General features: G+C 34.2%; 3 protein-coding genes across 5 annotated transcripts in view; 2 read left to right on the top strand and 1 right to left on the bottom strand.

The window, feature by feature from the left end:
* The window catches only part of LOC127861986 (uncharacterized), a 3,322-nt gene extending 1,181 nt beyond the window's left edge, over positions 1-2,141 (top strand). Inside the window, exons 2-4 of the mRNA XM_052400820.1 lie at positions 550-723; positions 979-1,026; positions 2,019-2,141. Coding sequence (XP_052256780.1) covers positions 550-723; positions 979-1,026; positions 2,019-2,110 — 314 coding nt within the window. The 3' untranslated portion in view covers positions 2,111-2,141. The remainder of the gene's footprint in view (positions 1-549; positions 724-978; positions 1,027-2,018) is intronic.
* Positions 1-11,045, bottom strand: part of LOC127861982 (vitelline membrane outer layer protein 1-like) — a 162,371-nt gene that overhangs the window by 67,092 nt on the left and 84,234 nt on the right. The gene's annotated exons all lie outside the window — the stretch shown is intronic.
* LOC127861981 (uncharacterized) lies at positions 4,725-9,142 on the top strand. The gene is made up of 6 exons (XM_052400805.1): positions 4,725-5,293; positions 5,415-5,553; positions 5,945-6,142; positions 6,360-6,460; positions 6,575-6,640; positions 8,726-9,142. Exons 1-6 carry the CDS (start codon positions 5,057-5,059, stop codon positions 8,792-8,794), a joined length of 810 nt encoding a protein of 269 aa, XP_052256765.1. The 5' UTR covers positions 4,725-5,056; the 3' UTR covers positions 8,795-9,142.

The raw sequence follows: 11,045 nt of genomic DNA, 5'->3' as shown, positions 1-11,045 counted from the left end.
TCAATCCAAAAGATAACCATTGTTGATTTTTTCCGTTTGTGGATATGTTATCCAAAGAAGTTATCTTATTGTACAAAATTGCACCTCGCCAAACAGGCGAGACACAGAATGCACATTTCAACTGGTTTCGCGGATGTGTCATTTCGGACGGCAACAACTATTTAAATTTAATGGCCGAGACGTTATCAAACTGCACGAAATGATATTAAAATGTTAAATATTAGTATTGTAAAAGACGAAGATCAGCGTCCATGTGCACACAATCATATCGACGTATACGACAAAATCCGCATAATATTTCTATATACTACTATATAGAGAGTATGTATTATAATAAGAAGAAGAAAAAGAAAAAATGTACATAGCTTTTTGTTGTTCCTTCGTTTTTAGAAATGAACAATTCGCCTTTTATCTTAATATACCAGTTTAACGTTGCGCGTGTGACTCACTGTACTGTGTGGCATAGATAAATAAGAAATTTAGACATATACTAGTAATTTGAATACCGGCATAAATTATCCGTCATTTTACTATGTTTTATTTATTTAGAAAAATGTCGGAAGGCCAACAAACCGGTTACGCTGGAGAGGAAAAACGCCCAGAAGAAGGTTGGTGAACAACCAATGATGACAGTCGATAATGTAACGATGTCTTCATACACTATAAAGGACATGCCGCCATTAAGTGGGATTCTGGGTGCCTCTGCGTCCGAAACCACCATCGGTATGCAACAACCAGTTTATCCAAATTCTTAAAAAATATATATTGATAATGAAATCTCCACTGCTAGGAACACTTTATTATTATTACAACACAAAATTTTTAATATCTAAAATCATAAACCACTGACAGGAGTTACACTGTTAAGTGCGTATTTTTTCTGTGTCAGCCTATAGTATACATGTAACTATTCTTACCTACCATTCAATATAGTCACATAAACCCATTTTAAACCATACATATTTTTATTCTCGTTAGATGCTGAGCGCAGCGCAACAGGGTTGGTTGAGCTGCTAGAATTTAATGGTAATTAAAGCCATTTTATATTTACTTACTTTTTAGGAAACAACTTGCATTCCGCGCTACATGGTCGCACACAAATTACAATGTCACTGATAAAGCAGTACACACTTTTATGAATAGTATTGTCTTTATTGTTATGTGTGGTCTTTGAAAGAGCTCATTTATTTGTAAGTCAAATGACACTACACAAATTAGTACTATGCTCACAAATGCTTAAATGGGATTTAAAGGGGCCTTTTCACAGATTTTGGCATTTTTTTAACTTATTCATTAAATGCTTTATATTGATAAATGTAAACATTGGATCGTAAAAGCTCCAGTAAAAAATCAAGAAAAAAAAATAAAAAAAGGAAAAGAACATTGCCCGGAGCCAGTGACCCCTGGAGTCCTGCCAGAGTCCTGAAGTAAAAACGCTTTAGCCTACTGAGCTATTCCGCCGATTACACATTATTGACGTATTTTATACCTTATATAAGCAATCTTCGTAGTTTCACAAAATTTAACGACAAAAACAGAACTCTCCAAATTATTCAATCGTTTCGCGTTGCAACGCTTTATAATTTTTAGGTTTTAAAATCGTCAAAAGATGCATATAATGGCTATATTAGAGCATGGTTAATGTTCAGTATTACTGTTTCCTCACAAATATCATAACTAAAACGAAAACTTACGAATCTGAAACAACTTTTTTCAATTTTGTCAATTTACCAAAGCGTGAAAAGATCCCTTTAAGGAATTGACACAATTATCGTATTATTATCTGTTTTCTTGCAATTATGCTTACATTATGTTAAAGCGTGCGTTTGTTTATAAATTGTCCCATGCTATTGTATTAGATATCGAAACGACACCGACCAAAGCGGGGATCAGCTTGCCAACGCAAATGAGGCTACATAAAGGGAAAACAATAATATGGTTACTTATATTAATATCTCAATATAAGTATGTATCTATTATTTAAATCTTTCAATGATGTTTTTGTTTTTACAAATTAGGCTTCTTCAACTTTGGTGGAGATAGAAACGGAAGTGGCCGTAAGAAAACCGTTAATGGCAAGTTATATTACTTTTACTTTTATTACATATGATATAGCAATATGTCAACGGAGGTTAGAAAGCTAATCATTACTTATTACTTGAACAAATTCATTAAAACCTCTATGATCACACGTTACCTGTACTTTCATATGTGAAAGTGTTTTCGGTTGACACTTTGCTTTTCGTGTTCATGGGAAGCAATGATGCGCAAATGGGTTCCGTCGATCGCCGCAGTTACGGATGGAAGCCCAGAGATTTTGCAACTTATAACTGATTCCTTTATGTCTGTCGTCGGTAATTTAATTATTAGTTCTTTAAGTTCACAAAATTGGTTGGTAACTACTCTGGACACAACCCTTGAAACCATTGCAATGTCAACCCCAAAAGTTTTTCATATTATTGCAACAAATTTCAAATTACTTGTTGACTCGGTGTCAAGGGTTGTCTCAGTCCTGTTTGTCTCCCAAGTATATATCCAATCAGTCTTTTTACACGGCCGATACTGTCAGGTGGAAATCTAAATCGTCGGCGTCTTTCTTCAGGGTCATAAGCTTCCGAAAACCGTCAATTCGTCGAAAATGACCAGACCGTCTCGAAATCGGTATTTTAATGTCTGCCACGTTGCATTTGTTATTCAGATAAAGATAACTGAAGTCAAATACATTAGCTATTTCATACCCTAAACTTGCACAACAAGTGCGCCTTTTTATACACTCTCTAACAAAACAGATATCATAACATTGAAGATTATCAATAGTTATCCGCTAGATAAGAGTTGTCTAGATTTATACGATTGGCTTCCGTAGCGTACGAAAAAGAATGAATATTGATCCTTTACTTTAATTGAGTCTGTCAGATCGTTGACATCTGTTTTTGTTACTGATCATAGCTCTACACTTTTGAATAGTGCTCCCATAATGCAATACTTTTATCTTAATATTGTTGATGGCATAACAAACAACACATATGAAAACTAATCGATTTTCAGCAAAACGATCAAACTTCTTATTGAAAAGACACGAGATACCTTACCAAGGGAATCAATAAAACATATAAATTACAAACCAGGGATTTTTCATTATTCCACCCACCAGTCCCCTACTGGTCGGGTAAAGGTCCCTAACAATTCAATACGTCATTTAATCATTAATTGCCCGTTATTTGTTCATTTATAATTTTGTAGAAATGGGTGAGCAGACGAATAGATTGACACAAAAAGAAAAAGTTTTATTTTTTTTAGAAACAGTGCTTTGAATTTTGGCCTATTGTGAAAACTGAATGGGTCAAACATGACCCTGTATCGGTATACCAAGTTTTGTCCAATACTCGTAAGCAATGTCATATAAATTGAAGAATGAAATAAAATGATATGCACTTTTCTTGGAATTAGGATGTTCTTGTAGACATGGAGAAAAACAGACGGACGGATACCCATACGAATGGATTGACAGGCATGCCAACAATAATAAGAGAATATGAAAACAAAAAGTCATGATTAAATTGGATGTAAGTTTTGAGTAATTCCGATAATTTATTGTTTGTGGCAAACAGAGAGAAATGCGGATGAACAGAGGGAGGGACAGTCAGGTAGGCGAACATAACACATGTAACAGAATGTGTACACTAAGATTCATTATAATGTATATTTTGAAAAAAAAAACAACAATTTAAAGTTTTCTATTGATGATTTCAGTGACTTGACCTTTGACATACTTAAAAAAATGGGACATGTACACTACTCATATTTCCCGTTTTATGTTTACCATGTTCAAGTGCGGCAATTACAGTATTATTTGGGAAATCGTATGTACAAACTAACCGGTAACGGACTGACGAAAAGGCCGACGGACAGAAAGACGGACACACGGAATAAAAAAGACGGAAAGACAGAGAAACAGACCAACAGGCAGGTATAAAGGACGGAAACTTTACTTTAAGATCCCTCCCGGGAAACCATTATAATACTAACAGACAACGGATGTTAAACTATGATGTATATGCCATATTGTGGTAGTAAATTAAAATGAACATGTAGAAACATTATCAGTCGAAAATTTCTTGTCAGCTAAACTTTTGTTTAAGGAAAATGACCAATTTTCAGTACAGTTAAAGACAAAACATGCGATACGACACTTAACGTATGATCAGAATAAAGTGGGGTCTCAGCCTTGGGCATGTCAATTCGAAGCAATTTGGGTTTGAACCCTTTGAAGGGGTCTCAAACCTCATACCCAGTCCAGAATTACTCACAAAGCATACACGTGTAAAAATCGTAAAATCTTAATTAAACATAATAAAAGAATATTCATTCGATGCAACAAGTTCTTAATTAATCGATGGTTTAAATACACCAGAGCAACATGAATTATACATTTCGATCCTCGTTAATAAAAACTTGTTTCAAGTGTCAGCTAAATCCCTGCTTGTTACCACGATGTTAGAACTAGGCAAAGAAAAAAATAATACTCTAAATCATCATCTTGGCGCGAAGCAGGATGTTAAGTTTTCCCATATTTGGCTATGATGTATATGCATATAATAATTTTTCATTCGTGTCAAAATGTTGACATTCTCTGATTCTTGTTTTGAAGGAAACAGTGCATACGTAAGTATACCCTTTAGTTTGAATTGTTTTGTTTCGCTGACATTTGTAGAATACAGATTTAAATGCTTTCATAGAAGCATTTTCGATTAAGATCGTGCAAGAATGCGATATTTTATGTTTAAGTTAAAGAGCATATTAATTTATCAACACATAAATTGGATATATTGTTGACATCACCAGTGCTAACAATCCCTTTTCTTTTGTTTCCATGTTAAAGACGTTTAAAACAATATTAGAACATTTGACGATCGAATGCATCAAGCTCTTCGATGACACAGATCTAAAAGAGAGCGTACACAATATCGTAAACGGTGGATAAGAACATGTGAATAAATGGAACAATTTAACGCGACAATCTTTTTGGTTGGTGAATCAGCAAAAGGAAATTATCATGAAATCCCACACTATACAGGATGTGAACGCTTCATTAATTTTAAATGCAATATCGAAAATCATGGATTCCGTAAGATCAGCCAAGAATAAAGAATCATCATACATGGACGAAGTACGTGTATGCTTGGGGAAATGCAGAGATATTGCAACCAAAAAGGAGGAAAAGCTTGAAGGGTATCTAAGAATAAAAGCAGATTTGGAACGTAAAATCAGGACATTAGAGGAAACTATCCCGGTATGTTGAATGAGTTTTCATATATATTATATATTATGGTCGTACATCAACAAGATATCACTTATAAGCAATTAGTTTATAAAGCCATACATTTATGTTTTATTCTCTTTATGCGGATCAGACTTTGGAGAAAGAAGCTAGAGAATTCTACACAATTGCAAATCGACTTGATAATCGAGCGCGTGAACTTGATGATAGGAGGTGGTTGTTCACAAAGATAGCTATGGCTGTGATAGGAGCACTGTTTGTAACGCTGACAGGTTCGTTCATCGAAAAGTACGGATTTTAAATAAAAAGTATATTAATGTGTATATTAGTTATAGCAGCAATTTCCGTGTAATTATAACTACTAGTTTGTTTGTGTTTGTCGATTAACAAAATGTATCCGTAAACTTGGGTTTGCTTAGGTAAGTACGTATATATATATATATATATATATATATATATATATATATATATATATATATATATATATATATATATATATATATATATAATTATATTAGACATCCCAGACAGGTAGGGATATATTATGAACAATAGACGGCTATGTTTCTGTATTAACTAATGTTATACTAAATTGAAAGTTACATACTTAACTGACATTTGATATTTTGCAATGATCGTATGTTATCGTATTTATATTTAAAGCTGGCTTAATTTTGACTGTGGTGGCTGTTGCATTTTTGGCAAACTTCAATCTGAATACTCCGTCTGGGTGTCGTGATGGCGCGTGGGAGTGTAGGCAGAAAGCGATTGAGAAAATAAAAGAAATCGAAAGTCTGAAGAGCAATATTCGAGAAGTGAATGAGCTGCAAAATAGTATCGTCATAGTCAAATCGGATATTGGTAACGCGTAGTATTTAATGTAATCAAATGGTAAAAATTGTATGTGTATGCTGAGAATTACGAGACCCAAGTAATCCAAAAATTGATATATTACTTAAAATCCATGAATACATCTTTTATTTAGTGCACTCTTTGTTCACATTAGATTTGACTCATAGCATGAAGAGTGTATAACCGTTACTATCTAAAAGAGTACTTTTTTGTGTTTTCCTAATAGACGCTTTACATGGAATAGATAGAGAATTGAATGACTTGATGCAAGAGATAGAATCGTTGAACATTAAGAGTTGTTCAGACCATGTACTGGGATTGTTGCAGGTATTTATTCGCTATTATATGTCTTATTTTTTGCGTACATTTTTCTGATATGAACACTCGTCCATTTTAAATTCGATTCAGCCATCTTTACCGATTGTTTATACTATTTCTAAGAAGGTGCAGTCCCGTGCAGTCCTACTGACCAATTTGGAAGCTGATTCTCAACTTCAAAAATTTAAGGTAAATGAGTGAAGCTTACCGAATAAGTATTATTATATATTATTTGTCGGTCGGTCTGTCGGTCGGCCGGTTTGTCGGTTGGTCGGTATAAGACATATATCTTCCAGTTAACTATACATTACGCAAGTAGATTGATCATCATCGTCACATGGTAAACCCAGGAATGCAAATTCACATCGCGAAATAGGTGCAATAACGAAATAAAGAAAGACATTTGCTGGTGAAGTGACTGGGTGGGGAGAACATCAAGATCAACTTGTTCGACGGTAGACAGTGGTTGTCTAGGCTGCATTTCGGCCATAGTTTCGGTGCATGAAGGTGAACAAGGGGAATCAGTTGGATTGTTACATTTACTGGACTGAGCAAGAATGTTTGAACACTTTTGCTGCTGTTCAACAGATATGTTGGAATAATTGGTTATGGACTGGACATTTTTGTGCCCTGTTATGGCCATGGTTTCAATGGGTGGAATGTTTGCATTTCGAAGTTTTTTGACCAGGAATATGCGAACTGAGTGGTTTGTAATTCTCTTGTGCTTGAGAAAGCCGGCGTCTTTGCCATGGCCTTCAGCATCTGACCTAGCTTGTTGACACCCAATTGTTGACGCAAGAACCACTGGGATGCAGTGTCATTTGTGCGAATTGCCAGGTAGAAAGGGTGCTTACTTAAAGAAAAATCAGATGGACGCATTTCCGAGTACAGCTTGTAAATTAACACAGGATTTCTTGGTCCAGACAATTGTTTTCTACGGTCAAAGGGGAGCAACTCGAACTGACTTTTTCAAAGGGGAGCAACAACAACAGAACCTATTTGCAACATAGTGTTACATTTACCTAAAACTAGAGGTTTTAATGACAATAAATGACAACAAACACTTTTTTTGCTACTTTTCTTTGTTTTAAGGTCATTAAGATTGACAAACATTTGAGATTGTTTTTATTATTGATGCACTTGGCAAATACAGGTGACGAGGTGCGTTGGAAAAAGTAGTACCGGTTCGGCAGTTGATGACGTCATTTCGTGCCGTTGATTATAGCTGTGCCATTGATTATAGATTAAATTTAATCAATGAGGCTTTAATCAACCGAATTCGCTTAAAAGTGGGATAAATAAAATATAAACAACTCACTACGCATGCGCAATTTGCATTCCTGAGTTTGCCACGTGACGATGATGATCAATCTACTTGCGTAGTTTATAGTTACCTGTTAGTTACCTGGTAGACATACTCAGTACAATTTTATTACCGAATATACTGAAAATATGAAAACTTATCAACTTTTTTCAAGTAATGGAATATACCAGTCGTGATATTTTAATCAATATAAACTAATAATTGTAAAAAATACGGTATTTAAAACTTTTCTTTTTTCGTCAATCTGGTTGACCGCCCCTTAAATAAAAGACATCAAACGCATTAATTTTACTATCCTATGGTATCTTGTTACCTTTCTAACTTGGAGATTATAAATGCAACTGATGGCTATAAGTAACCGCAGGTGTAGTTGCTAGTAATCCACGATTATACCAGAAAGCAGTTCACCATTGTTGTTTACATTACCAAAATAACATGATAAAGAAGTGTGACAACATAAAAGTTGCGATTTGTTCTCGAATTTATTAATAAAATCATATATGTCTCTTTTTTAATGAACACACTTAGCTTTTAAACCTTAAACGAGTCCAATTTCAATGAGTCTGATACCGATCAGTTTAATATTCGATTCAATTAAAATGCTAATATATGAATACCGATTTGGATGTCGATGTCATCCATATATAACCATGTATCGATTGATACAAATAAATTAACTGGCTCATCAACTATGTTTAACAAATGTTCAGAAAAAGCTGGTTGATATTTCATACATATTCGCCTTCGTGAACAATAATCCATTGTGTAGATTTGTTTAACATACTATCTAATATGCATAGATCATGTGTTATGAGTTCAGTGTGAAAAGGTTTCATTTTAATGAAAGAGTGTTGGCTTGGTGTCGCTCCCAAAACTCCAACTTGTACATTTTGCAACATACTTATCTACTTTGCATTGAACATGTGTTTAGTTTTGACGTATGATTGCAGGTGGAATGGAACTCAATGGAGAGACAACTCAACGAATGCAGTATGCCCTTCTCGGATTTTATTTTCTGAGTTCTATGCTTCAACTCAGAGAAAAGAGTGTTTACTTGGCGTCGATTTGAAACAATGTTATTTAACAAGCACACATAGAATGAGAATATTTGTATAACCATTTGTTTTGTTAATTCCTGTTTGAGAGTATTGGGATTTGTACGCGAAATAATGTTTTTTAACCATTTTTATCTCGGATTATATAAATAAATGAACAATCATCATGCCATTCAATCTCTCTATATACTGTATACCGTGTTTTGGCAATATGTAATGTTGTTTGAATAATTCTTTGCAATGGAAACTTTAAGATGGAGAAATATGACATATGGCTCAGTAAAGCTTGTATACAGACGACGATATGATACTTAAAATGGATTTTGATTTTTAATCTCACATGCTTTGCTACTTATAATAAATGTACTATGTTTGAAAGAATTGATTAACACATTATTATAGCATGCGAACACAATTGTAAAGAGGTACAATACCCAGTGAACACCCAGCGTTGCTGCAACGTGGTATTTAGGTTGCATTCAAACGTTGCACTTTGGTTGTCACACTGGTGTATATGAACGTTTTTCTGACGTTTTTTCCCAACGTTGCTGAAACGTTGTATTTAGGTTTCATATAAACGTTGCAGTAATTTTTCATTTAAAATTAATACATTTTACATATTTATACAAAAACAAAACACATTTTCACAGCCAACCGCCCTTTTGCGTATTATATGCAGATATGGACACTGTCGAGTCAGTTTATTGAGGAGGCAAACCAGTACTTGGTGTCTATGAATGAGATTGTGAGAATGCTCTTCGAGTAGGAATCGAATTCAACAACTCCCGATCGCTAGACGAACACCTGATCCACTACACCACTGCGACATTTGAAAGTTTCGGCAAATTTTGTTAATTAAAACTTAAACAATTTATTTTATCCAGCGATTTTGAGTAAAATTTCATCTTAAGCATCTTTAAGTTTGAAGCCAGATTTTACGATTTTTATATGTGTTAAATTGTAATATATTGATAAAAATATGTTACAATAACACAAAATAAGCTCAAACAATTATACATTGAAGAATTGAGCGTTTCTTTTCATTTTAATATTCTGTCGTTAAATGTTCACAGATCGATAGTTAATAGATCGATAGGTTATGTTATCATACAAGGAAAATAAATAAAATAATTATTAGACAAAATAATAAAGTATACATTCCACCTAGAAGCGATACTGAATTCAAGGGAATAAAAAGTGTGAACAATTTCCTAGAAGCAACGTTGTTGCAACATCCTTCTAAAACGTTCGACCGACGTTTCGCGTGCAACGTTGTAGAAACGTTCGAAAGTGGTTACTAATGTCGCGACAGAATGCAGCGTTTCTGAAACGTCATTGCAACGTTATGATGAAACGTCCTGGTAATGTTTTGTATGCAACGTTATGGCAACGTTCGGTTATGGTTGCCGACGTTGCGACCTAAATATTACGTTTCAGCAACGTTTGTAAAACGACTGATGCCAACTGGGTACACTGAATTTATGTTTTAAAATACCACGTTTTCATAATAATCGTTGCTGTTTTATTTTGATACTACCACAAACATATTTAATTGTTAAAATTCCCGTCGTAAATTTTATAACGATATTTGTCAAAATATTAACAACGCGCGTTTATCTGTCCACTAGTCCATTTTACTCCATATTTTTAAACGCAGAAGATTTCTGTCTCAAGAAGGCGAGTTTGATCCTCTGTAAGCTTAAAATGTCCTTTTACGATTGAAAGATGGTTTGTTCAATATCTGCGTCAAAATACCGAAAAAACAACAACAAATAAACATGCACGTGTGGCTAATGAGTGTGAGAAAAGAATGAATTTGGTAGAAATTTTCACTCCTGCAATTTCGAATATGTTTTTTGAGTATTTTTTCAATCACCCAGAAATGTCAACTTCTAAGCAACAGCAATCTTATTCCATCCAACACAATAAACAAATTAGTCAAAATGAGAGATCACAGACACTTTGAAGTGTAAAAGTCAATCAGCTTTTAACAACTGGTTGTTTCACACCAATATTAAAGTGTGAAATCTTGAAAGCACATTGTCGGTCGGAGCCCCTTTAAGTACCAGCCGCTAATGATATATTCTAGTATATAATGTCGTGGGTGCCTTAAAATTGCAGAAGGTGGTCAATATGCTTTACAAGCTCACATTTAGAGATTAAAAGGAATACCAAATTGCATATTTTGGGCACAAAATAACTACTTGCCTATATT

This window comes from Dreissena polymorpha, chromosome 16 (genome assembly GCF_020536995.1).
Source record: "Dreissena polymorpha isolate Duluth1 chromosome 16, UMN_Dpol_1.0, whole genome shotgun sequence".
Lineage (NCBI taxonomy): Eukaryota > Metazoa > Mollusca > Bivalvia > Myida > Dreissenidae > Dreissena > Dreissena polymorpha.
Note: the sequence above shows the minus strand (reverse complement) of the source record. Positions and strands in the feature narration are given on the sequence as shown.

Bases quoted from the DNA above. Each gene is read 5' to 3' on its own strand.
- LOC127861981 (XM_052400805.1), top strand. From the start codon at position 5,057: ATGAAATCCCACACTATACAGGATGTGAACGCTTCATTAATTTTAAAT. The intron at 5,294-5,414 runs GTATGTTGAATG...TATGCGGATCAG, and splicing joins CATTAGAGGAAACTATCCCG to ACTTTGGAGAAAGAAGCTAG. The intron at 6,143-6,359 runs GTAACGCGTAGT...TTTTCCTAATAG, and splicing joins CATAGTCAAATCGGATATTG to ACGCTTTACATGGAATAGAT.